At 41.1% G+C, this 27,845-nt stretch overlaps 2 protein-coding genes across 6 annotated transcripts in view; both read right to left on the reverse strand.

The window, feature by feature from the left end:
- Window positions 1-13,814, reverse strand: part of tmem145 (transmembrane protein 145) — a 42,092-nt gene extending 28,278 nt beyond the window's left edge. Inside the window, exon 1 of the mRNA XM_086311258.1 lies at window positions 13,596-13,814. Coding sequence (XP_086167384.1) covers window positions 13,596-13,706 — 111 coding nt within the window. The 5' untranslated portion in view covers window positions 13,707-13,814. The remainder of the gene's footprint in view (window positions 1-13,595) is intronic.
- A 967-nt stretch (window positions 13,815-14,781) lies between these two features.
- lipeb (lipase, hormone-sensitive b) overlaps window positions 14,782-27,845 on the reverse strand; it is a 28,932-nt gene continuing 15,868 nt past the window's right edge. For all 5 annotated transcript variants that reach the window (XM_086311269.1, XM_086311268.1, XM_086311265.1 and 2 more), the window contains 6 exons: window positions 26,589-26,733; window positions 24,725-24,952; window positions 21,979-22,164; window positions 20,860-21,041; window positions 19,648-19,914; window positions 14,782-18,862 (listed from right to left, as the gene is read on the reverse strand). In XM_086311269.1, the coding sequence (XP_086167395.1) occupies window positions 18,461-18,862; window positions 19,648-19,914; window positions 20,860-21,041; window positions 21,979-22,164; window positions 24,725-24,952; window positions 26,589-26,733 (1,410 nt within the window). In that variant the 3' untranslated portion in view covers window positions 14,782-18,460. The remainder of the gene's footprint in view (window positions 18,863-19,647; window positions 19,915-20,859; window positions 21,042-21,978; window positions 22,165-24,724; window positions 24,953-26,588; window positions 26,734-27,845) is intronic.

A 27,845-nucleotide genomic window follows, 5' to 3' on the forward strand; every position in this document is an offset into this window, starting at 1 on the left:
TTCAAAAAGGTGAGGAAAAAGCCTTTTCTCTCTAAAAAGAAAAAAAAATGCAGAGACTAAAGTGGAGATGCACAGCGCCACAGCATATCAGCACAAACACCTCATACTAACTGTCAAACACAGTGGTGGAGGTGATGATTTGGGCTTACTGTGCAGCCACAGGACCTGGGCACCTTGCAGTCACTGAGTCATCCATGAAATACCAAAGTATTCTAGAGTCAAATGTCAGGCCATCTGTCTGATAGCTAAAATTTGGCTGAAAGTGGGTTATGAAATAGGACAATGAGCCCAAGCACAGCAACAAATCCACAGCAGGATGTCTGAGAAAGAAAAGAATCAAGGTGTTGCAATGACCCAGTTAAAGTCCAGACCTAAACTGCATAAAACTGCTGCGGCATGACCTTAGAGAGATGTGCATAAATGAATCCCCACAACCCACAAAATTCCTCCACAAGGACTGATAAAGTCAACTCCAATGGTTGAGTTTTTTCTTTAGGTAAAGTTGGAGAATAGATTAGACATTTAGATGTTGCACAAGTTAAAAAACAAAAAACTTTTAATTGCGTACATTCTCTGGGTAATGCTGATATTGCATCCAAAATGTATTTAAAAGCTTATCCAATAATTACTTGGATATATCAGTAAACAGACCAACCAGCAGCCAGACATTAACTTGCCTGAAAGCTACAGCACCAGCTCGGCTAAAGAACAGAGAGACTGCGGGGAAGGAGACATATGGAAGTTAAAGATATAAAAGGAAGGGGAGCCGGAGGGAAGAGAAGAAAGAAAATAAGAGATGGTGAGGACATAAATGGAGCTATAAAGACAAGTAAGAGCAAACACCGGGAAAGCGAGTTATAACAGCAGGGAAGAGTTAAGAAGCATTAAAAGAAAAAAAAGAAAGCAGAAAAGCAGTGAAAAACCAAGAAGTTGACAGAATAAGAACAAAAAGAAAAGTATAAATGAAAGAGCTAGTGCCAAGAGCATAAACTTCTAGAAAGGGTAAGCAGAAAGGGCATTAGGGGGCTGCTGAGCACATTAATAAGAAAGAGGTGGAGAGGAAGAAAAAAGTATTTCTTCTTAATATTATTCATCCATAAACTTAGCAGCGTGAGACCAGATAACAGTGCTGATGGTGTACTTCACTGAGCTTACATAAGGTACTTGCAGCAGCGTGAGGATGGTGGATCAGTCACTGGTGATCTCTCTATAAATTGTTCTATACAGCTGTGGGTAGACACTAGGGCTGGGCGATATGACCCAAAATTCATATCTCGATATTTTTTAGCTGCATGGCGATATAAGATATATATCTCAATATTTTTTTTTAAAAAGCCATAAGTTAAGAACAAAAAGAGAGTTCTTAGTCACACTGTGTCCCAGATGTCACACGGGCATTTTCTTTACATACAGCGTAGATGTACATGAAGAAATTACTCATAAATAAATTATCAGCATTTATTAAATAATCATGGTCCATAAATAAAAGAAAACAATGTTGTTTTTGTGCATAACAAAAAGCTCACAATTGTGCAGTCAAAATGTAAACTAATAGACGCTGAGCATAATAACAAAGAGACAGATTTCACAGCTGCACCACGTCTCTGAACAGGTGCCATTTGTGGTCCTTATACACACACAGTACGGTAATATTACGTTGAAGCACAGTACGTATCACTCCGCGAGGCGGCTCCATCAAGCGGTGCAGCTCCTTAGCTTAGCAAAGTCATATTAAAACATTTTTTGACAGATTGCTGAGCGCTGTGCACCACATAAAATCGGTTCGCGGTCAGTAAGCACAACCAGAATTCATACATAAGGCGCACTGTCGAGTTTTGAGAAAATGAAAGGATTTTAGGCCGTGCAGCCCCTTCGGGCTGCATGTCGTTAGCGCGGTTAGCTCGCTAACACGTTGACGCCGTCCAGCCCCACGCACGGGGCGATCCGCGGTAACTCGCTAACGGAGATTTTCCGCTTTCATCTTGTCATTGCCTGCAGGTGAAGCTATGGGGGAGGCGGAGTTGTGTTCAGTGAAGGAGAGGCGAGGCCGAGTAACGTTTCGTAGAGACAAAAGTGGACGAAAGAGAGGCAAACCTGCGGCTCCACAACGTAACATAGACTATATCGATATAAACGATATTGTCACATCTTATATCTCGTATGAAAATATATCGATATTTTTAAAAAACTCGATATATCGCCCAGCCCTAGTAGACACACACTGTAGATATGGATCATAGTGCTGAACACAGCACTAACACCACATCACTTATATGTTGTTTACACACGCTTCTCCGTCTGGATGACTGCCCAGTGCGAGTAGGCCCTACTGAGGCAGCCAGAATGAATGAACTGCTTTAAAACTAAAATGAGACATCAAATCCTTAAGAAGTTGTAACAGCTAATCTTGTAAAATTAATACACCAAATGGTAGAAGTCTCATTTGTACAAATGGCATTAGGGGAAAGACTGAGGCTGGATTTATATTTGAAATACTGCAGGTTTGTGGTAAAAGCCTCACAGTCACTAGGGTGTCGCCTGTGATTAACAATATCTTAAGTGCTTGGCTAGCAAAATGACAGACAATGGCCTCTGCAGTTTACAAAAGTAGCTGATTAAATTTAGGGTACAGGCTGGGCGTTTCTGACAAAGTCAAAGTATTTCTGGCTTACATCTAGTGCTGGATGTCATTTTTAAAGGTTTGCACACTGCTGGTATTAGATTAATTTTGATACTTACACAATACAAAGCTGTTTAAACAATGCATTTGAAATGTAAATAAATAAATCATTGAGGCAAGAAACATTGTGAATTTTGATTTATACGTAGCAGTTAACAAATTCAACTTGCACACTAGGACCCCTGGCTCGAGACCAGCAGGAGACTTAACCCCTGTCCCGAGTCCAGATAAAGAGGAGGCTTGAATCAGGAAAAGCATCCAGTATAAAAATGGGAAATCAAACATACAGATCCATCTAACAGAGTAACCCCATGAGAAATAATGAGCAGCCAAAAGCAGCTCCTCATTTTCTTTTTACAATTTTCATTTTTGAAATCAAACTACATACAATACAACACATTTTTGTTACAAGCACTGAGCTGTACTTACCTACAATTACAGTATTTACTTCCAGCACTAAAACAATTTCCAGTTTAGCTTCTGTTGTATTTGTGACAAAAAAAACAATACGAAAAAGCTTTAATGCTGATCCACAGATGACGTCAAATGAAGCAAGACTGTTATCTTAAAGATTAGAACAATTTACATGCTGCAATTTAAGGAGCAGCCAGGCGCTGCTAATCAAATGCACTTAATTAACTGATCATCAGTAAGTGTGACCACCTCTATAAATGCAGATGTTTTGGTCTGGAGTATTCAAGCGTGTGTTAACAAAATGCTAAAGAGGAAAGTCATCAGCAGTCTTAAAGAAGTAATTGTTGCCGCACATAAATCTAAGAAGCGTTATAAGGTCATTTCCAAACAATCTGAATTCCACCTACAGTGAGAATGATGATTCATTAGTGGAAAACATCATTCTTCCCAGGAGTGGATGTCCCAGCAAACCCACCCAAAGATCAGACGATGCAATGCTTAAGGAAACTGCAAAAAACCCAAGTTCTACATCTCAGATTCTACAGGCCTCAGAAGACTGAACAAGAATGGCCTGTTTTGCCTGCAGAAGTCATCTTCTCTCTAAAAAAGTACCTTGCAGCACAGCTTAAGTGTGTGAAGTTGCATCTGAACAAAGCATGAGACTTATGGAACAATGTCTTTGGTGAGATGAGACCAAAGTGGAGATGTTTGCTCATATTGCACCTCACACCAACTGTCAAGCACAATGGTGGAGAGGTTATGTATGAGCTTACTGTGCAGCCACAGACCCTGGGTTCCTTGCAGTCATTGAGTTAAACATGAACTCTTCTGTGTGCTTAAGTATTCTAGAGCCAAGCTGGAGCTTGACCACAATTAGGTCATGCACGAGGACATTGGCCCCAAACACAGCAGCAAATCTGCTGAAAAACAAAATAATTAAAAAGGTGTTTTCTAGACAAAGTTCAGATTTTCATGATGAGGGGGACCCTTAAGAGAGCTGTGCATAAACAAATGCCCAAAAATCAATGAACTCAATAAACAACCTTATAAAGAAGAGTGAGCCATAATTCCTCAACAATGATGGGAGACTTATCAAGTCATACAGAAAATGGTTGCTTTAAAATATTCCTGTTAAAAGTGGTTCTACAAGCTATATAAGATGCATATGGTAACCTTGACAGCAGGTGTTGCATTATAAATGTCACAATCCCAGATATTCTCTGAGGTTGTCACCTAAGGAGAGATGCTGCTGGTCTATTTAATTGACAAGAAACATATAAAAGAAATACACTGTCACATATGTCGAAGAAACGAGGCTCCAAAAGCCTTTCGCAAACTCCCACAAAACTTTATCATGAGATACCAATACGCACATAAGCACATGCTGATCATCACATCCTAAAAGCTGCACTAAAGGTTTACAGTAAGTTACAATGAAGAAATCTGCACTTTAATTTGTTCTAAAAAAATGTAACCATTCAAGAATTTTGCTATAAAATTACAATTTGTTCTGATTTCCTAATTAAGACTTGAACTGATGATAAACTTGAAAACTCATTTTATTTGGCTTTTACCAAACAAAAATTTCAGTCAAGAAGCCCTACCAACCTTTTTACAACTATTCATTATTATTGCAAGATGCAACTGCACAAAAAGTATGAATTAATCATTAGTCTACTGTATCAGTGGTTTGTACACATTCATTTCTCCTAAAAATACATCTTTAAACTGTCAAAAGGAACTCCAGTCCCTTCGTGCAGCTGCCAGATGGTGGAAATCATGACAGCGTGACACAATGAATGTTTGATTGAAAGCGAGAAGGATAGTAAATCCCGTGAGGGGAAAAAATATAAATAAATCACTCGCACGTAAAGCAATTGCAACTAACCACCAGTGCAGATGTCCACCACCTAAACAAAAGAGAAAAAAAAGCTGTGACTTAACAGCAGAAGCTATCTATCTTTTGCTTTCACTGGTCTGTGAACAGGTCTCAGCCCGAGTGTGTAATCTGTCAACAGAAGCTGGCTAATATTAGCCGATTCACGTCAGCAAGACAGTTCGCCGAATTGTACAAAATTCACTGATAAGACAATACAGAGTAGGTAAATGCTACTGAAGTAGAAACACTACTAAAAAATTGCAGGTATCATGCTGCGTCCATATGCTGCATATGGTCTATCAAAAGTGCTTTTCTTTGACAATATTATCTGACAACAAATCAGAGGACGTAGAGGCTATTTTACTCTATTCTGTCTTCGAAATTTTGGTTCGGCTTGACTTGGTGTGGCCACATAGTTATTTACTAACCTAAGATTGCTGATTACTATTGAGGCTATGACAATGGAACAGGCACATGCATATAACATATAAGATGATAACTGAATTAACTAATTTAGCTTCACTGGTAAAAGCTCATTTAAACTATAACATGCTGCGCAGAAAATCAGATATAGCCCCTGAAATGTGGATAAAATATTTTATTATTGTGCAGTACCAGCACCTATACGAGTCGGTTAGTGTGTCCAAACTTCACACTGATCTCAGAGTTGTGCTTAATATTTACTATCCTTAAAATCAATTGTGCTCCTCAAATGTTAAAAACATACTGATCCAAAACATGAGCACATTTTCTTGCACAGTGTGCGTATCATCCTGTTGCACGTTTCAACCTCTCCAAAGACCACAGTTTGCCTCTTTCTTATTAAAACAAGCCTTGAGGTTAGTTGTTATGAACTCTTGATCTCCAACCAACCAAGAAAACTCCCCATGCACCATTATACTGTAATTACCTCTGCCCTGCCTTCTCCCTACATAAACAAGCACGGTGATTTCTGTGCTGAGAAATAAAGTGCATCCAGAGCAGCGTAGCATGGCTAGCGCCGCCGCCTCCATATATCACAGCAAAACAAAACTGCAGCCATATTTCAGCTACTGCCAGCCAGCTTCAGCTACTGCCAGCCAGCTTCAGCCCCTGGAGCCTCTGGGTTATAATTCATGGCAAACTCCAAAAGTCAGTGAAGCCCGGGACTCAAGTCCACCTCCGTGCGTCGTCCTGGGTGACGCTTAAGGCAGTAACCATGACAACCAGGGCAGGAGAGGAAAACACTGACCCAGAGATGAATCCCTGGAGAGAGGAGAGAGGGGTGGTCCAGTTGGGTTATTGAGATAGTGGGGGGTGTAATTTAACTCACCACAGGCCAGGACTGTGAAAGACCCTTTTGTTACACGAACACACACAGAATTGCTCGAATGCATCCATCACACACTTTACAGCATGCCATGGCCAACGTGACACATGCCTACCCTTCGATAAAGATCACTTAATGCACACACAAACCTCTCTCCTCCCCCATTAGTGCCATAGCAACCACAGCATACCTTCATTTGCAGCTGCCATAGAAACATTAAGCAACACACAATCCTTGTTTTGTGTTTTTGCTGTGTACTTGTCCTTCAATTTCCTGCACAGGTACCCGGGAGTAGAATACAAGTCCAAACAATGAGGTTCAATGCGGATTTAAGTTCAACTTACTTGCCAACTCTATAAGCTTCTCACACCGAAGAGGACAGTCAGGAATTTCACACACTAATTTCTGGATCAAGTTCAAATAAGTGAATTACTGATTAATGAAGTGACAAAAAAATGAATCTAAAAGACTCGAGAATAAAAACAGAGTTGATGAATTTCCAGTTATCAAGATCCTACTGAAAATTTCTCATCTCAAATTTAAGCATTGCATCAACTAAACCATCAATGAGTGACCCAGTATCTACTGGTCATGCATACTGCCATTAAATGCTTAATAGACTTAAAAGACTTCAGTGTTTGCCACATAATTAGACTGCAGTGGGTGCACACTAATGTCCAAGACCCCTGAACAGACTCAAATTCCACTGTCTTGAACCCCAGGTACTGATGGCAGTCCTTGTTCTGCTCTGCAGCTTCGTTGAGCCTCAGCTCTCCACCTGTTACACGTTCTGGTGAGAGTCACCCTTCAGCTTACAGCAAATCTCCAGTGCGAAACGGGACCACAGTTACCAGCTGCATTCCAAGAAGGTAACGTAGGAGTAGGAGTGTATGATCGAGAGACAAGCAAGCTGAGCGACTTGAAGGACTGCCGTAACAGCAACCTGAAACAGGAGACAGGACTAGCTGATTTCCTGCAACTGAACTTTCACAGTAAGAGCAAATGAGCTTGATTATGTTATTATTTTGGATAGATAAAAGAAAAAAGGCTAATTTGCCTTCATTGGGCAACTGTTAATAGACCTGGATGGTTCCCCCAAGTCTATGTGTGGGAAACAACAAAGTAGTGGAGCCAAACACAAAATAAAACACAGTACATAGTCAAAATTATGTGAACTGCTGAACAAAGCCCGTTGACATCTATATGTGTTTGAGAACAAATATTCCTAAGCCATAGACATAAGAATATCACTATAAAAGTCAATATTATTGTAGAAAGTCTTTACTCAAGTTTTCTGAACCTGGCTGCAGGGATTTGGTTCTTTTCTGCCGCAGTAGCATTACTGAGGTCAGGCACTGATGTCAGCGATAAGGCCCGGCTTGCAATTGGCAATCCACTTCATCCCGAAAGGTGTTTGATGGGTCTGAGCATTCTGTGCACACCAGTCAAGTATTTCCTCAACACACTCAGAGAGCCCTTTCTATGGACCTGCCCTTGTGTATATGATATCATCACGCTGAAGCAGAAAATGTGGCTCGAGCATTGAACGCAAAAGAATAAATATTATTGGTATAGCAGGTAATTATTCTAATTACTGGAGTAGCTTTGGTCACTTTTCAGGCTAAAACACCAAACAGTGATTTCAGACTGGTGACTGTATATAATTACAACCTTCAACCTTGTTGATCAAGTGATCAGTCAATGATTTGATGAGCAGGATTAATAAATGAAGAAAAATATATTTTGCTGCTGCTACAGAGTTAAACAGCATGTGATACAATGAATGTAGTTAAACCAGTTTAACTACATTTTTCAGTAGCTTGCTAGCAGATCAACTACCCATGTGTGCTTTTAGATTTCAGTAGTTAAGTTACATGCAAATTGTCATTTCTGTGTCGTTTACTAATAAAACTATAAATCTGGGGGATTATTACTATACATTACTGAACCCTGCTGACCACCCATATTTAAAACAAACTAGATGTGCTATCAACAAAAATATTACATTGCTTGTAATTTGTTCTTATGAAAAGCCCACAAGTGCTGAGGTGATGTGTTTTAGGGACAGATTTAGGTCTCAGGATGATTCTGGGAAGTTGGACAGTAAGCTCACTGGTAACTAGCACATATTAGGTTCCAGTTGTACTCATTATTAGTACTGATTCATTACATCTATTAAAACATTACCAGTGAAGTTGCCTGACTTATTAATCATGTTATGTCCAATACCCCAAAGTTTCTAGAAGGCAGGGGTCTGACTGACATGCAGAGTCAAGGATGACATTTTTCTGTGAATAGTGCAGTATTCATTTATTTACTTAGCAATTTATTTATAATTTTTTAAATGCAGCTATGTTTCCTACTTAACTTTCCCAGCACTGCAATTCCACAGTGGATGCTTTAAATCAAGCATCCACTGTTAGCTAACAGAGTCTAACTGAGTCATGACAACATCAGCAAGCTTGTATACTGTTGGTTGGATGCAAAGATAGTTCAACACAGGTGTTGAGCAATTCCACAAACGTTAACAACTACGTTCCCACTAGTGTGTGTGTGTGTGTTTGTGTGTGTGTATGTGTGTGTGTGAGTGAAGTCCAGAAAAGACAATGAGCCTGGGAGAACAGCAACAGTGGATGAGGTGTCTACCTTAATCCCCTTTTAGTCTTCCTATTTCCCCAAGGCCGCTGCATTGTGATGCAGAGTCACTCAACCACCTTCCAGAGTGTGTGTGCATTGTTGCACTTGTACATGTGTGTATGTACGCCCATTAATCAAGTGCGATGCCTTGATGCAGTATCTGGTCAATTCAGCCTCTCGCAGTCTTATTCTTTCCTCCTTTCTTTCCCCCTCCCTCACACTTTGTCCTTTCATCTCAGTAGCTTTCTATCTTTTTTCTCTTTCTCACCAAAAACCCTGTTTGCTTGCTAAGCCTCATTAACAATTAATTACCAATCAGCTAGTCAAGTCACCCCTGGCCCGCTGGGCTTCTCAATGATTCATTAGTCAGGGTTACACAATGCTGCAATGCATTAAACACACTCACGCACAGGCACACATGCAAACACACTCAGCTCTCTTTTTTGTCTTTTTGGGGGGGGGGGGGGGGGGGGGGGTTCAGTGAGCACACGCTGGGTTTGCAGACATAAAAATACACATACATGTCAAACCCAGCTTATGAGCACATGAAACGCCCACTCGCCACACCTACTTACACACATACGGCACCTGTATCTGATCACAATGTCCTCATTAAAAAGAGATAAAGGAAAACTGATTGAGTTGTGGACTAGATAACACTATCCACACAGGGTTCCCAAAACTTACTTCAAAGTCAAGCTAAAGGACTTTTAAGTGACTCTTAAAAGTCTTGCTGGGTGAATTTCAAGAGTTCAAAACTGGCATGTTTTAAGATAAGACACGGCATTAATTAAAGTAAGACATCACATATGAGGCTTCTTCATGATCCTATTAAACCAAGAACTCCTGGCAAAATCCCTCATTTCAGATCTGCTGCTTTTATCAACCCAGACATATGTCAGTGTTATGTGATGTGAGGTGCTGATTTTTAGGACGGGGAAAGGCCCGGTGGGCAGCAGTATGCTGCTGAACGTGGTGTTAGATTTTTCATTTAGAAACAGAAGTTTCAAGGCCATTTGTTGATTTTTAAAAGGCAACCGTTTGAAGACCTTTCTTTATAAAACCACAAATTTTAATTAACTGTGAAGAACACAAACATTTAAACCTGCTCATGGACATTTTTATTTAATATCTGTATTCAGCACTGAATCCTCAAGCCCACCTCCCTTTTAATGCCCAATAGTTGGCAGAAAACTAGGACTAAATGATTAATTTACTGATTTATCAATACCAAAACTGTAATTTGAAAGAGTCCACTGCTTTTAAATTGCAGTTAAATACTCAAAAAGTTTCTAATCAAGCAAGTTTGACCCAGAAACTGCTCCATTTCTTTTCCTTCAATAACAACACTTCTCTACAAATCAATTTACAGTGTTTTTTAGCTACTTAACAACTGCTGTAGACAAATTTACTTTGATTAACTGCAATTAAATGACCCTTAATAAACTGAAATCTATAATTATCTGTTCTGTCTGTAAGTCAAACAATGAAAAGTTCCAGCTGTTTTAAAAGTCTGCATAATGGTGCTAAACAATTGGAAACATTAGCAACGATATTTATCAGCACACCTCTGCTCAATGGGCTTCCCCGCCCCATTCTAAAACCAACTCCCAGCATCCTGGGGAAAAATACAAAGAAGTCATTTTTACAGCTCACTAACCAAGTTTATTCACTTTTTCTAACTGGATTGCAATATTTGCTTGGATGGTGTCAGTAACAGACGTTTCATTCATGGCAGGACAAAATACAAGATTTCTGAGCGTTTAACGTTTCTCAGCTTTAGTACTTAAAACACCAAAGCTAAAGGCGGGCACTTAAACTTTCACGGTTCAACGGCAGGTGTGTGCCGCTAAAATGTAACAGAGATACAGCTCAGCTGTATATAGCCTGGTTGAATAAAGTCTTTGCTTCAGCTGATTTTTAATATCAGTATGCTACAAACTCATACGCTTCTATGGACATTAACACAAGAGACCCAGACTGAAGCATAGGGTGGATTTACTGCCTTACTCAGAGGTCCTGTGCCATTGTGTGCTAAAGAAGGGCAAACTTTTTCTCCCTCTCAAAATTTCCCAACTGGTTTTAAAAATGGCGTCCTTCTCCTGTCCTTTAATCTAACAGCACCACCACCCCTCTGTAGGGACATTTTATCAGTGCGTCCACACACTATGAGCCACTTAGACTAATTGTACACATCGACCAGCCCCAAGAAAGCTGTTGACAAGTCCGCACCACTGCCTTTGGACAACTAGGCGTGTGCCTCTCCATATATTTCTCCAGCTGTCCAGCACTTTTCAACAGCTCATCCCTCTCCCAGTGAGGTAAATTTCATTTATCAATTTGCAGCTCTGCACAAACTCAGCCTTCACCTCTGCAGGCATTGACACAGCTACCGCATCAAGGGACCGAAGCAGAGTTTATTCAATGAGTGAGCATGTGAGCGCGACAGACTGATAGGAGTGTGAAGTCAACATGATTGTGTGCATGGGAGTGTGTGTGTGTCTGTATCTAAGAGAGGCAGGATATTGAGTAAAGTTAGTGGATGACCTTGGGGCAGGAATGCGCAAGCAAGACTGATGAGGAGTGAACCACAGAGACACACGCACACACGCAATATCAATATGTCAAGCCCAGTGTTGCAGGATGTCATTCAAAGTGCTCTGTTTTCTTTAGGCACTCAACTAATATCTGACCAGCTACAGAACGAAACCAAAAAAAAAAGTGCACCACAACTTTTTAGGAGACACCAAGCGTTCGTTTTTTTCCTTTTATTCATTTATTTATTCTCATAATATTTCTTCTTCTTTTTTCTTCTGCAATAAAACCAAAAAAGGTACATGCTGATAAATTAACAAGTAACCCAATAGCAACAATTTCAGCAATTATTTTAATAATTTTTAAGCAAGAAAAAGAAAAATTCACTGGCATTGCCCTTTTTGGTGAAACTTTGTCCACTTCTGATTGATGAAATAATTAACTGTGAGAACAAAAAAATCAGCCTACAGTGGTTCATGAAATTATGAGATTTACTTTTCATGAATAATATTTTATTACCAGCCTGCCACAACAAGGCCAGCAATAAAGAAAAACTAAATCTTTTTTCACTGTGGTTTTCTAGAAGAGTAGATGGCTGTCCTTCTGCTCAGCAGCTGGACAGTCACACACATGCACACAAACAGTTGGAAGTTGCCCAGTGCAGCCTATATTGCTGGCCACTGTGCAGCTCCACTGGAGCAGGTGCACATTCAGCCTGTGTTCAAGGGCATCTCTCCAGCCGTGATGGATGGATGAGTGCCTCCTGTTCAATTTATCTATTCTGATCTCCATCGTCATCCTGCAGATTTAAAAATGGTGACTTCAATGTCACCGTTTGGCTCAACTCCTCTTAAACTGCAGTCAAGAGCACACAAGCCAGCAGTGCATGTCAGCAGGTAAGAGGAATCATCAAAGCTTATTATGTCTGGTGTTTCTGTTTAAATCTTCTTTTTGGGACGAGTGAGGTAAAACTGTACAATGACGTGAGCAAAATATCTGACCAAACACCACCACCGCCTTTTTCAAAGAGATATCTGAGCCACACAGTGGAACAATGGACCCTACCTCCCTGCTTCTGGTCACTGAGTGACTCCACTGTGGCAACAGGAGGCTTTAAGAGCTGAGAGCGCCCCTGTTAAGCTGAAACTATTATTTTATCAAGTAAAAACAAACCCGCGATGAAAAAGAAACTACTTCGGCAGCATATGCATTTTGACTTCATAATCTCAATGTTGTGTGTATGTTACACACTAACAGCTGATTCCACATTGTCTCCTTCGCTTTTTACCAGATATTCTAAGTATCCCGATCACGTTCAAAACAGCCATTAATAACTTTGTCGGAGGTGGTTGCTTCTTTCTTCTGATTGGGCTATTGCTTCACTCACAACAAAATGGTAGACCCAACTCTACTGCTCATTTATGTAAAAGTTGATCCCAACAAACTCGCGTGGATGCCTGCAGAGATGTGACACAGGAGGTGGTAAATTCCAAGCAGCGCAGAGATACCTGCTCCAGCTGCAGAGTCAACATTTGAACTCGCAGATCTCGTCAGGACAACAGTGATCCCGATGCTGACAGCTTCCCCCCAAACCCTTAACAGGCGGTACTAAGCCCAGGTTCAACAAACAGCAAACCACCGCCGCGTGCCACGGGCCATATGACTCACACCTGTGACAGGTCCTCCGATCATAAACAGAAAAGCCGCTGCTAATTTACATCCAAGCATGGCAACAAAACCCCGGACACACGGATGGGACTTAAAGAAGAGTAACCACTTCCTAGGATTTATTTCCAGCTCTGAACTGGCGTGATGCCGCTTTAGAGGCAGCAATAATACAGAAGACTATCGTGATGAGGGTAAAACATACGCCACGCATAATACGCACGTAGATGGCGCGGGATTTTAGGGCAGAATAGAGGTGAGTGTGTTTCACACGCTGACACTAGAGCCGTGCACATATGCGAGGCAACTTGATCCGTGAATCGGCTGTTGGCCCCTCGTCTAACGGAACAGTCCACCAAAGAGACACCTGCGAACGGATTCGCAGTCAAGTCGGTTTCGCTTCTGTCAGCGAGCGGTGGGGTCATTGTCGCAAGGCAACAAATTAAAGATAGAGGGGGGGGGAAACAAACGCTCACCTCTTTTGTGTTGACGACGCCTCTCACGTATTTCCCGAGGACTGAATCCATGCAGAGGACGCTGGACAGCACGGCCAGGCACAGGAGTCTCTCCCCGACCCTCACCTCCATCTTTCTCTCTCCTCAGCTGCCGCTCGTCTGCTCTCCGAGCTCCCAGAAGCCAGTCTCCGCGCGAGAGCGCGCGTTGACGGAGAGAGAGCGGAATCAGGCGCGCTCGCGCCGGCTGCCTCAATGCATGTGCCCCCCCTCCGGCAGGTGAAGCTGGATGGCGGTTGTTTAGGAGGGAGGGGGTGGCGGCTGCCGAGCGCGCGCACGGTTCCGCTCGTGCTTCGTCAATGCGACATGTCCACACGCTCAAAATGCCATGGCTGATTACAATCATGTTTCCATTAGAGGTCACGCACTTCTAATGAAGTTGCGCTGAGACAGATGCTGGTTGGTCTCCTGGCCCCAAATATGATATTACTAACCAGAAGAATCAGCGGCAACGTGACTCAATGGGCCGAGTTACTTAGAAAATTACCCATGAGAAAAAGATGGGGGTTCCATCATTTAGGTATAGGGCATTTTTAGGATGTAAAATGCTGTTACAATAAAATTACTATATGCAAACTTAAGTATTACTTTGTTACAGTTCCAATTGAAGTGGATGAAATAGAGCCAATTTACATATTTACTTGCGGTTGTGTTGTTCGAGTCACACAATCACCTTTATGACCACGTTGATCTGTAAAATAATTGTAGCAATCAGAAGTTCAGCAGTTTGAGAGCTTGCAGGTCTTTGCATGTGCAATGTGGAGAGAAGTGGCATCACATGAAAACACTCATGCAAATGGCAAGCGCCTCAAAACTACTTAAGAGTACTTTTTCATTTCGCACCTCTCTGCAGAGAGCCGTCTGTGCTGTGTACTTTTGGTTTTAGATGACACTTTTTAGCTAAAGGTCACACTTCTTATTGACCTTTTCCAAAGTCTAAGCTGAATCAAAATGTTAGAAAAGTTAATTTAAGCAATTTCGTTGTCCAAAAATGTAATCCCGAATCCTGATTCAATTTGTATAAAAAGTCATATCTGATTGAATTATAACCAGTATGTCATAGTCTGTGACTTTTAGTTAACCTTTTGTGAGATCAATGATAAACAAAGGTTAATTCAAAAAATTTAAATACAAAAACAGCAGGGTTCATGTCAGAATTTTATTTGGATAAAAATCAACAAAGGAAGTAACTAGCCTGGCGCAGCAGACACATCACCCTAACGTGGAACCTGCAAAGAAATGCAGTCAAAAATCAATCTACAACCAATCTGATTAACAAATTTAAGTAAAAATATCTACATAAATCATAATATTTAATATACATTCTTTTTATTCATGGGTTTGCACTTACGGTGTTTTTAAAGAACAGCAACAAAACAAACTTAAAACATCTCACTTTTATAGTCTATGGCTTGTCATGTATACAAGCTTTTTTTTTTTTAAAGGCTAATCATATTCTACATCAGAACTGTTGCAGTGCAATTTGCATATGGAGTGCAGGCAGACTATGACACTGACTAGCACCTGCATTTTCAATGAGAACAGTGAACATTAAGCAGTAATGTCAGCACATCTCTGTTACAAGACTCTGGCTTCAGTCTTTGGTTCAACTTGAAACTTTATCCATAAATGAATGACATGTAACATTTCTGCAAAGTGCTTAAAGTCAGTTTAACACAGAGGTGTTTGTAAAGGAAGCAAGCTTCAAGGAACCTACATATGAGCTGTGAAGTGAGTCAAACATATTGCACCAAAAAAAAAAAAAAAAAAAAATGTGATGGAGGAAGCAGGGAATGAAAAGAAAAAATATTGTGCTGGTGTGTAACTACACAGGTTTGCTGCAAATGTTGCTCCAATGGCTCATGTTGTAGCAGTATTGCACTTAGCATTGCATTTCACTGGAAACAGCCTGAGGCAAAGAAAATCTCTAGTGAATAGAGTCAAACTGTAGAGGTATACTGCACGACTTGAGACTGAATTAATAATAATAATAATAATAATAATAATAATAATAATAATAACAACAACAACAACAACACAGCTATATTAAACAACTACCACAGCAGCTGCTCATTAAACAAAATAATCAACACACGAGACAACATCAACCGAGCTTTAAATGAATCAATACTGAACAAAATATTTCAGCTAATAGTTGTAGGCAGCATTAAAGCACCAAACGGTTCAACAAAAGAAGCAAAAATGAGAATCAGCAAGCCTGTCTGATCAGAACACCACAAGGACTCCCTGGTCCACCGCCTGCACTCAGGTTAGCCTGATGCTCGAGGGTCATCAAGGATATGAGGCATAGGAAGGCCTATAAGAATTTGACACAATTTAAACAAAATCAAAATAAAGCAAGTTAACTCAAATTCCTTATAGAAGAAACTGCTAATGGCCCGTCACCTTTGTTGTTCATCCTGTGCGGTGTTGACTTCAGTATGGATGAGGTTGTGTACATTATATCAGATAAAAACTGTTGTCTCACAGAGGCTTGACTACATTAGAGACATCTCTCAACAACAGCTAATTAATACTATGAATAGTTTAGAGTGTGAAGTGCCATTCCTGTCTGATATGAACACAACACAAAGAGGTCGTGTTTCTCAACACGTAGCAGACAACTGTGATTATGTGTGCAGCCATTCTCCATTTCAGCCACAGACAGAGGCACAGAGCGGGGAGAGGGGAGGGAGGTGACATGTTCAAGCTTTGCTTAAATTAAACTTGTACTGAGCGACAGTGCAACTACTGCAAAAGTGCACAGTGAGCATAAACAGCGGCTAGTAAAGCAAACACTTGCTTCGGCCCAGCATCTCGGAAAGAGCGACTGTATAACTTTCTTCCTCTTCTCGGTCCTTGTTCTCTCCATCAATCTGACTAAAAATACTGCAGTAAGTACTTGAAGCTGACAACTGAGTATGGTATAATCCTGTAGCATGACTTTCCTACTGAAAATCCTGCTCTTGAACAGGGGGAGGATTTTGCTCTCTGAGCATCAGCTAAATCCAATTCATCACACAGCATCCCTCTCTACAGACCTGACAACCCCAGCCCTCTTACCAGGCAAGGGCAGGACAGTGCCAGCATTGTTGGCATCTATATTTACTTAGACGTGATAGAGGGACTGACCCTACAAAGGACATTTTTGCATACTTAAAAGTGTTTTGATAGCAACATGCAAAAGGGAGTGTCCTCAGGTTATCGTAAACAAAGAAACGCCCAAATCTGACAGTGGGGAGCTAAAAAATATATATATGATGGACCAGACACATTTAGTTGGTCAAAAATGTCTTACAAAAGTCTTAATGGCTTTTACAGCACACCTCTGCAATCCCTTTCCTTTGCTTAAGTTTTTCCTAAAAGCCTCCAATTTGTAATTTAAAAAAAAAAAAAAGAAAAAAAGAAAGAAAGAAAGAAAGAAAAAGAGTTGTCAGGCAGGAAATCCCACAGCTACAGAGAAGTGGCACTTTGACACAGTCCCTACTGTGCAGAGAAGTAGTGAACAGTAGCACACAGTCAGTGACCAGGGCAACTTGAGAGGAAATCACTGTAGTGAAATTTTAAATGTGTATTGATAGCTGAGAGCTGGACTTTCTGCTGCTGTAACAAAAAAAGGAAAAAAAAAGAAAAAAAGAAAAAACATTTTAAAATATCAAAGCAATGATTGTCACTGAAAGACCTACAAGATGTATCCTAAGTGTACTTGTCTACAAACTAATGCAGTCCAGTCTTTGTACTAGCATTATTATATCACTACAAAAATGCACAAGGCAGGGCACTCTGTGCCTGTGTAATGTTCTACATTTACTCTGATCATTGTATATTGCTGAGGGTAGAACAGAAGCTTAATTGGAAAGGCCAGCGATGTCAGAACAGCTGCTGCTACACACACACAAAAGCAGAGGTAAATATTCAGCACACTGAAAAACATGGGGGGAAAGAAATGAAAAGAGTTCATTATATAATATAGAACAGAAAAGAACATTTAAGCCTGGCATAACTGCAATAAAAACTGATATAAATAACAAAACTAATACTACTGCATAGAATTCATAAAATGATTTAAAACTGCAACAAATATGAGAAAAGAAGTGAATCAATTATCCAGTTTCAAGTGTTTCACGCTGTTGTTCTAGCTTTGTAATTCTATTTTGGAGAGAGTCTACACAGTTACCATCCACAAAGTGAGCTGTATTGACTGCTAAACTGGCGTAATTGAGAACACAATGTGGAGCTATTAAGTGTTATTTAGAGTCGCTCCCTAACGGACAAATGGCCATTCTGATAGAGGTGACTCCACACTGAAGCATATAGTGTCCCTACTACTATCTGATTAGGGCCTCGAATCACTGCCTCGGCCTATATGAATCACCCATTCAGGCCTCGTCTCGAGAATAGTCTGTGCCTCTTTATGTCCGAGCCTTTGCTGCCTCACAGCAACTCTGTTAAGTACGACTGCTGTGTGTGTGTGGGTGAGTGCTGGTCTTTGATCTAAGTAGCTGCTAAATAATTTTATTCTAAAACATGACTGTCTCTTGTGGGTGCGTTCACTTTGTCTGCCAGATTTGCGTTGGTGTATAATGGTGCACAGACAAGTGGCAGGAATTGTAAAGCAGAGGAAGTTATATTTCAGTGCTCCTCCTCTGCTGTTTTTTTGTCTCTCAAACACTGGGCGATATGCTAGACTGCATTTCCCACCCCCTGTCTGTTTTCAGGATGCTTTGCCTTGCATATAGGCACTACGCTGCCTAAATTTGTCCGACTTTCATTTACTCCTTCTCTCCTCGAGTGAAATGCAGTCCCCCTTTTTTATTATATACCCTTATTTAAGCCCCAATGCCACCAGCATCAGTGTTATTCTGGGCTGCCACAGCAACTGCGCCCTCCCCATCAGCAATTTTAGCCCCTCTCCCGACAGCTAGCTCTCCTCCCTCAGTGGGGCCAACAAAGAGAGAACTGGTTTCCCCTGAAGATGCTGACACACCCCCGTCGGTCCGTTCCAACTTGCGGTGCTTCCGTGGCTCTGGGGGTGTGTCCTGTGTGAAGACGGCGCGAATTCGCTCCACGCAGACATTGGCAGCCTCCCTCGTCTCCCTTGAGAGTTGAGATAGGCTGAGAAAGCCATGGGGTAAGTCGTCCACCACACAGAGAGTGACGGGCTGGTTTATGTTCCTCAAACGCTTGGCAAACATTACAGAGTCGTCCAGCATGGGGTCTAGTGCACAAGCCTGAGGGTGGGGAGAGAGAGGAAAAGAAGGGTTAGAAATGGTGAGAAGCAAATCTGGATTCCCTTCAGACATGTCATGAATCTTAATTAGTGGATGAAGAAAACGAAGCCAAGCATCCTCAGTCTCTTTTGTCCCCAATTTCTTTACATTCTCACTGACTCACTCCAGCGAATTAAAAAAAACAAAAAACAAAACAAAAACCCAACAACAACAAAAATAAGAAAAGAGAAAAGGAAAAACATAACTTTAACCTACCCTCTCTCTCCCATCACACTGTTTCACTTCAATATCTGTAAACCACGTACATCTTTTGGTATGCTGTCAGTTAACACTTTAATGCCTCTGCAGCACCATGTATAGTATATAATGCATCGAAAGGGATTGTGTAATACAATCAAAAGCTCCAATTCCAGCCAGTGATGACACCATTGCCCCCCAAGTCTCAACTTTTAAGTGAACAATAAGTCTTCAGAAAGTTCTCAGAAGACTAGACAGTAAATATGTACAGTTATGTGACACACAGTTAAACTCCATCTACTGAGGGAGGCTGCGCTTCCACAGAAAACTCCATAGCCACTACCATGGGAGCATGTGCTTTTGCCAGTCTACCTTTATAATGCTCAACTTATACTTGAAGTTGAATCTCACACACACGTTCTCACAGAAAACACTTTGCTATAAAATATAGACTACTGTTAGCACACAATGAGTAACGCAAACAATAGATTTGTACAAGTAACCTGCGAACCAGTAATTTCAGTAATTAACCGTTTACGTCCTCTTACCACTATGTGTACAGGTGGCAGCCCTTTCAGCATGCTGTCAGGGGCTAGCAGAGGTGAGCAGAAAGGATCCTTGACCACTGGAGAGCTCTCCACCTTCATCTCTGCTAGTTGCTCTGAGCGCAGTGGCTCAAACCCAAGAGGAAATTCCCTGGGGTGCTCCTGCTGTGAGCCCTCCTCTCCAGCAGGGGGTGGTATGGCCACTGAAGACAGGTCAGTGATCACTGAGGGATCTTCATCTTTGGCAAAGAAGAAACTGACATCTTCTGGCTACATAAAGGATGAGAAAATATTAGGTTAGTTCAAAGGATATCTTTATATCAATAAAAAATAAGAAAGGCTAAAACATTTTTACAAGAAAAGTTGGTTTTATAAGTCCTATAAAGTTTATTCTATCCATCTGGATTCAGTTTTCAATGGGAGAACTGCTTCATCACTCGTCCAAATGACTTCTTCAATCTAAGCTGACTGCAGGTTTCCCCAAACTTACTAAACATTACAGTTGCATAATGACTGAAACTTGCACCACTGCCTAGCGATGAGCCATGAGCCACAGTTATGTAAACACACACGCCACTTTGTCCTTGGAAAAATCTTGGCTCAGTGCCTGACTCTTGGCTGAGCGATTCCCATTTCAGAAGGAAAAGCATATTTAATATCTTACGTCACCTCTGCTTGCTAATTTTGCTTGCGCCAGCCACTAATCCAGTGTGCCTGCGAGAAAATATGAGGATAATCTGCAACACCTTGCCAGTACTCGCACAACCAAAACCTTTTGATATCCTGTCAGCATTTCAAAGCCAAATCTGTTTGTGAGGGATGGGTGACACAATCTCGGATGAGTTCATCAAAGTGACACATGCACATCACTACAGGGTAGACAGCATTGTTTGATCAACGGCCAAAATATTTCAATGCCCCAAAAATGTTCGACCTCTTAAAAAGGCTACAACTGCGTGCCAAATCCTTTTAAAGCAAGCTGAAAGCAGAGATATCCTGATCAAAGACAAGAGGCTAGTGGGATTTCACTTCACTAAAGTGGTGCTACAATCATCATTAAATTACCCATTGTCAAATAACGACAGGTTTAATTCTCACAATGATTCCCACTAACAGCCAGGTGTTATTAAAGAAACAGATCTTGGCCATTTAATACTGTTAGGTTCTTCTGCATAAGAGCATCAGCTGAAAGCAAGCTGTTCAAGCATGACCTACAGCACGCTCAGAGAGCAGCGGTGCACTGCTGGGAATGGGATTGCTGTAGGATCCCAAGTTCTGGCACGTCTGGCTCTTCACTGATAATTTCCTGTTGGGGAACTCCGAAAGATCCGTGGGGACAGGTGGGTCTGTATGAGGAGAAGAGATGTTCGCCTCCGAAATGCTCTTCCTCACTGCATCTAGGAAGCAAGGACAGAAGGAACCATATTGATGAATGCACAACTGAAATTAAGAATGCCAATGAGAAACAAACATATAGTACAATTAAGTTTCAGAAACGACACAGGATTGACAGATCAGAGCATATTAAGAATGAAGAGGGCATTTAGTTCATTTGGACTAACCACAGTTGAAGGACACATGAAAAATAACACTGGTGACACACAATCACTTTCACTTCATCTACTGTTTCCACTTATCATATGTCCTCTGGTTGACAGCCAATAGTTAAAAGCCTAGAATGCAAATTGAGCTATATCTGGAAGAGATGAGAAGTAGGTGGAGGAAATTCAAAAAGTGCTGTCACACGATGATAGCATCTGCCCGCCCTGAACTGTCAAAACACAGCAGTTAGTAGCTGGTCTCACAAAGCTCTACCAATCTCCTATCTCTTTAATAATGAACCATCTCAGCACCATGATGGCCTTTTACTAATGTACACCCACCAATGATACTCTCATTAGACTGGGCTTGCAGCTGTGGGGGTGTCACCAAGGTAAGGGGCACACCATGAAAATTACAATTCGCCACCAGATTTACGGTGGCTACAATTAACAATTACTGTCAATGCTTTGCTATCCCAAAGATGAGAACTGATATGAATATGGACACAGGAGTACTACACAAATGGTTTGGCTAAAGCAATAATTAGTTAGATGCTGCATAAGAAGTTCTCATATCACTGACCTCTTTCATGAGAGGTGTAAATGAACTTGGGGAACACTTATATTAATTGGCTCAATGAAAACACAGAATGTGGGAGATATACACCCACACATATCTGAGCAGGGGCAGATGACCAAGACATGGACAGACTGCAACTGCCTATCAAATACATTCAAGCCACACCTAATGTTCCAACCTGACAACTAACAACTATAACAGTTACTTGTATACCTGTGGCTTCTGTTGGTGCCTCTGGTGCTGTGCTGGTGGAGGCTGGAGCTCTGCTAGAATCGAGCAGAGAGTGGATCCAGTTGGAGGCTCCCTGTCGGAAATCTCGCAGCAGAAGTGCAGTGTCTCTCCTCACCAGGCTCAGCGTGCTCACCTTCTCCACCTGCTTCTCGGTCTGTGGCCCACTGCCTGGAGAAGAAGACATAAAAGAAGGAAGTAAATGTACAAAATGGATAAAAGTGTTTGTTATTCTTCAGTAAGCACAAATGAATAACAACAGAGAAGACAGGAAAGCAATAATAAGAGAGGTATAATAGTCCAGTAAACGCTGACAGAGTGCGTTCAATACTGCCATACAATTATTTGCAAAGCCAACAATACACAATGTGGACAGCAGGAAGGAACAGAAAAATGATGAGTGTTTTAGTTCAGTTATTGAAAGGAGAGTCAGCATAGCCAATCTCTTTGTCACAAATTGTTAGCCAATTCCTGCAGTCATTCATTGTCCTCAGTTCTCCTGCCTTGTGAAACTAAAATTTATCTCTCTCACACACACACACACACACACACACACACACACACACACACTTGGTGATATTAAAGTCCTGTTTGTGGCACATTAGTATATGTGAGGGGGCAAACTCCTCAAGATGGGTGGTGACCATTTAGAAGTCGGACATCTTGGATACAACTTTTGTTTTTTTCCAATAGGAAGAGGGCCATGTAACACATCAAACTCATTGGTAATGTCACAAGAAAAAAACAATGGTGTGCTTGGTTTCAACGTACCAATCAATTATGTTCTAGAATCGATTCTCACATTAAAATATCGATATTTTAGTAATTTAGGGTAAATTTGTAGTTTATCATTAACAGGAACACAGTGGAAAGAAACTATAACATTCGGATTGTCTACATTCAAAGGAACTACTTCCTCTTCTGCCTTTCATAGTTATGTGCGAAATACAGCTGTATTAATGTCTCGCAACCGCTGGCGTGCGCACTCACAACAATGGCTGAGCGTAATTGGAGTCATGTGCGGATTTATTTTATCTCCACAAACAGCTGAGACGTAGTTTGCGATACATGTGGCAAAAAAGTGCTCCAAGAGTGAGGTGTTGTGGCCATACTTGCAAACCTTGAGAACTCAGAATTAGAGAGATATTCAAAAGGGCTGTTGGGGTGGGGGGGGGTGATAAATACATTTTACAGTGTTTATTTATCGGATAAAATACATTAAATGTCACCATTATTATTGACCGGCCTGGAAACAGCGGGGGTGTCCAAATTCAGAGGCTGCTTCCACCTGAGGACCCGGCCTTCGCGGCCTAAAGAAAACCGGGTAGCACGTCACGAGCTCCCTCCGTGGAGTGAAACTCGGCCGTCTGCTCCTTGCTATCTAAAATATAACCGGGCGCTGACGTAAACTCTCGACCGTTTCACGCTTCTCTTTAATCGTTTTCTGTTTGACGTTTATTCAGCTGTGTGAAAACCCCAGAGGAACCCACCCGATGGATTAATAAAGTTACATTTAATTTAATCTAATCGAATAACTTTAATCTCAGCCTAACCGATTTACCCACGAACAAATAAAACACTGAAAAAGCCAAACAATAACATTTTTAAGTTATCAAAGTGACTTATATATCATGTTTAACCCGAGTAGCGCAAGACCGCGGGGGTTTGAAAACGATGTGTCGGTTGGCTCAGATATTTGAAGTTTACACAGCTACATTCTCACCTGAAAATATGTTAAACGTTTTTTTTGCGACCCAGAAAGAGAAATAAGAGTAATATTAAAACTAAGTAGCTGTCGTCATTGTTGGAGACTGGAATTGGCTGGGCCGCGCTATGAATTCTGCAATATGGTTTTTCAATTTTGTTGTCCAGGTGGAAAATTCAGAGAAATTTGGGAGAATGGTGGCGCCGGGAGATTTTCGGGAGGGGCACTGAAATTCCGGATTCTCCCGGAAAAATCGGGAGGGTTGGCATGTATGGTTGTGGCAACATCACTAACCTTGTCAAACACCTCAGAGTAAATCATATCACAGAATATGACGAGCGTATGTTGAGACGAACTGAAGAGGAGGACAGGGACAGGTGCTGCTAGGGCGAGACAGACGTCTCTCACGGAGTCCTTTAGTGCTGCAGGCAGGCAAGGTGTTCAAATAGCCACAACTTCAGTTTTTTTATTTCTATATGATAAACCCTGCATTAAGCGATAAGAACAAGTAATCTGATGTTCTATAATCATTATTATGCTATAATTTGAGATACAATAAATAAAATAAGTTTTTGTACAAAGTACCGGTATCGGATCAGTATCGTCGATACCACCCTGAATATTACTTGGTATCGGATATCACTACTCAACAGTGCAGGTTTCTTCCTTCTAGCTGCAGATTTAATCTGCCAAGATGCAGATTTAAGAACTCATTTCTCCCTGCCGTTGTTGGCCTCCTGAATATAGTGATGTAACTCTAGGTTTTTTTGTGTGAGTTGTTTGTGTGTTGAGCTGAAAACTTGACCTTTTATATTTTAATGTTTGTTACCCACCTGACAACTTATTTCAATAAAAATTTATCATACATCCAGTAGAGTAAAGCTGTCACCTGGTGGTTGACCAATATGTTTATGTAATGTATAACAAGGAGTAGACAGATGTGCTCGACAGAAACGAAAAATAGGATTCAACTTAAATCTCAACTTCAGGTAAAAATCAGAAATACACACATGCACACAAACCTACCTGCGTAGGCACTGAGACACCTAGAGAGCACACTGAGTGGCAGCAGGGGATCCATGAGTGTTAGCAGACGGGAAGGGGATGCGTAGGCTGTCAGCAGGGTAGCTGGATAGGCTGCCACGATGCCATCTGGCATTCGCACACCAAAAGCAGCAGCTCGCATCGATGTCGTCACACATAAATTGCCTCCTGCACTGTCACCAGCCAGACACACCTTCTCTCCAGTCCACCCTGTAAGGAAAAATAAATAAAAATGATAGACTTCTGGTACAAGGACGGATAGAAAGAAAAGTAATTCACAGGGAAAACTTTGAAAAATGAGATAACATGAAGGGGACAAGAACTTCTTTTTTTATACATCTTTTCTAAAGGGAAAAAAAACAAAAAAAAACTATGACATTACTGAAATGAAAGAAGAAGAAAAAAGGCAGTGTAACAGCAACACTCTCTTTTCTGTTCACCATTGTGGTAATAGGCAGCTCTTGTAACTAGGGTTTCCCTATCTACTTCATAGCCATGATATTGAGGACTTGTACTACAGCAGTAGCATATTGCACTGCAATCTCTGTTAATTTGACACAGTGTGCTTCAGCGGACGAGCGTACCCCAAACCGACCAGATGGCTTCTTTTTTTCTGTCGAAATACTGAGCATCACAACTGGTGTGATAGCACTGAACAGCAAGTAAAGTGCAAGAAGCATACAGCATGATCACTTTCAAAGTGATAAATGAATCCTCTCAGGAGGTACAAGCAATTGGTGAACGCAGTGGAGGATTTAGAGAAGCACTCCACAGAAACCTTCACGCTGAAATAGGTGGGTGTTATCCCTTCAACGTGCCTGCTCAGTAATTCTAATAACTTTCTTCTCTTTCATCTGCCTAAGGGACATACTGTTACTTCTGCATACAAAGATGTAGAATATACACACACACACACACACACACACACACACACACAGAGAGACAGCTTTACTTTTAACACAAACTTGTTTAGATTTTTTTCTTCTCTTTTTTTTTTTTTTTTTTTTTTAAACCAGAAATCAAAAACTCAAATCTCCTTTAAAACCATTTAACGTATTCAGACATGAAATCAGTAGCTTGTAGAAGATCCCTGGCAGCTTATACAAGCTCGATTTGGGCAGTTTATCTACTCTTCCTTGCGGATCCTCTCAACCTCCAACAGACTGGATTGCAAGAAAATGAACTTGTATCTTGAGGTATCTCCACTCTCCGGGGTTTAACTGTGGGCTTTAGGACATACTTTGATCCTTGAGTGGTCCAGAATATGCCTTTCCATGCTTGAAATCATTGCTGCGTTTCGTCAGTTCTGACAAGTTATTGCTTATTCTGTCACAGAGTTCCTCCATAACCCCATGCTGCTACCACCATGCCTCACCATAGGCTAGTATTAGCAAGTAATGAGCAGTGCCTGGTGTTTGAAAGGTATAAGGCTCAGAGTTTTGCCCAAAGACCAATATGTCTATCAAATCACACTGAAGGTCTATGTCACTACAAAGTTAATACTAGGAACATTCCTGGTAGTTAATTTCTTTCATTTCACAGTTATTGAGGACACCGGACTCCTGGGAACACTCAGATTTAAAAGTTGCTTTGTACCCCTCACTTTGATTTATGCCTCAAGTCTTACTGCATAGATCTACAGAAAGCTCCCAGCTGACTCCATGGCTTTGTTTATCCATTTTAAATTAAATCTTTAGTACAATAAAGTGAACAAAATATGAGAGGGTTTGAGTACTTTGTGAATCTGCTGTATACTATTCCCATGACTTTAAAGAAGAAACAGAAAATATACAAGAGAGATACACAGCCATACTCAAGTATAAACAATGCTGTGTGATGCATATACCTAATAGGTGGTGGTTTCTCAAAGCCCAGCAGTAGGCATAGAAACATTCCTCTAGGGCGCGTGGGAAGGGTGCCTCAGGGGCCAGAGAGTAGTCCACTGACAGTATGGGAACACCAAGGTCCTGGGACCAACTCTTTAGATAGGGCTGTTTCAAACAGAAGATAATGATACAAAGACATGACTTTATAAAAGGAAAAACAATGCTTTTTTTATGTTGGTAAATTTATGACACACAAAAGCAGCCATAATAAAACACAGAGGCAGGGAGAGAGAAATAAAAAAGAGAAGTGATTGAAGAAAAGCCTGCTGTGTGGAACATTTGAAAAGAAGGACAAAAAGTTATGAAAATTATGCTTTCTTCTGATGTCATCTGTCTGCTTTCTGGCTTACTGTCTAGACAAAGGGAGAATGAGCGCTGCCCTCACAGTCAAATCCTTTCCTTCTTTTTGCACTGCAATAACAAATGTGCCCACATGTCCTATTTGGTGAAGTATGAAGAGAGAGGACAAAGAGAAGGAGGTGGTGTGGATATACAAAGAAAATCCATAGATACAGACTTGCTGTCAGAATACTGATCGTTTTTTTATATTGTTACAGTCAGGTTAAGTGTTTACTCTGCTTAGGCAGTAACCTTGAAATGTGAGAAAGGCACGATGAGTTCTGACAATATTACTTTTGCAAAGCTTTCGCACTTTCCTCTTCTGTCTTTATCAAATTCCAACACCTATACGTTTGCTGTGATAGGTGTTGGTAAAAGCAACAGATCACCATTCACAATGGCAGGAAGAGCACAGTGTGTACATGTTTATGTGCTGTCTCATCCCTCATTGATTTACCGTAGTATGACAAAAAGAAAAGTAGCAGCTCCAGCAGTCAGCTGTGATGTCTTAAAACTCTACCTGTCACGATAAATCTCGGTGTGAGGACACAGATAAGTGTGTGCATGCAGTCCGAGCACTGAGCAGGAAAGGCAATGTGAGTTTGTGCAAATCAGTAAAGCTGCTCCCAAGGTGTATATGCGTTCTACTTAGTGAGAACAACAGCCATTACTGGCAGTCTACAACAAGTCAATATGAGAAGAGGTGTGTGCAAGAGTTTTAATGGGTGGGAACCAGGCTGTATAAATTTAAATGACTCAGGAAACTCTTCTCACACACATAATTTTAAAGGGTCCCAAATCTATCCTCTAAGCTGGAATTAAGAGGCGCTGCTGTCCTACTGATTCTTCGACAGAAATAGCAGTTAATCTGCAAATAC

Source organism: Aulonocara sp. 'chitande type north' Nkhata Bay, linkage group LG11, assembly GCF_057382095.1.
Source record: "Aulonocara sp. 'chitande type north' Nkhata Bay isolate Kocher_YH1m ecotype deep benthic linkage group LG11, A_spYH_male_GT1.1, whole genome shotgun sequence".
Classification (NCBI taxonomy): Eukaryota; Metazoa; Chordata; class Actinopteri; order Cichliformes; family Cichlidae; genus Aulonocara; species Aulonocara sp. 'chitande type north' Nkhata Bay.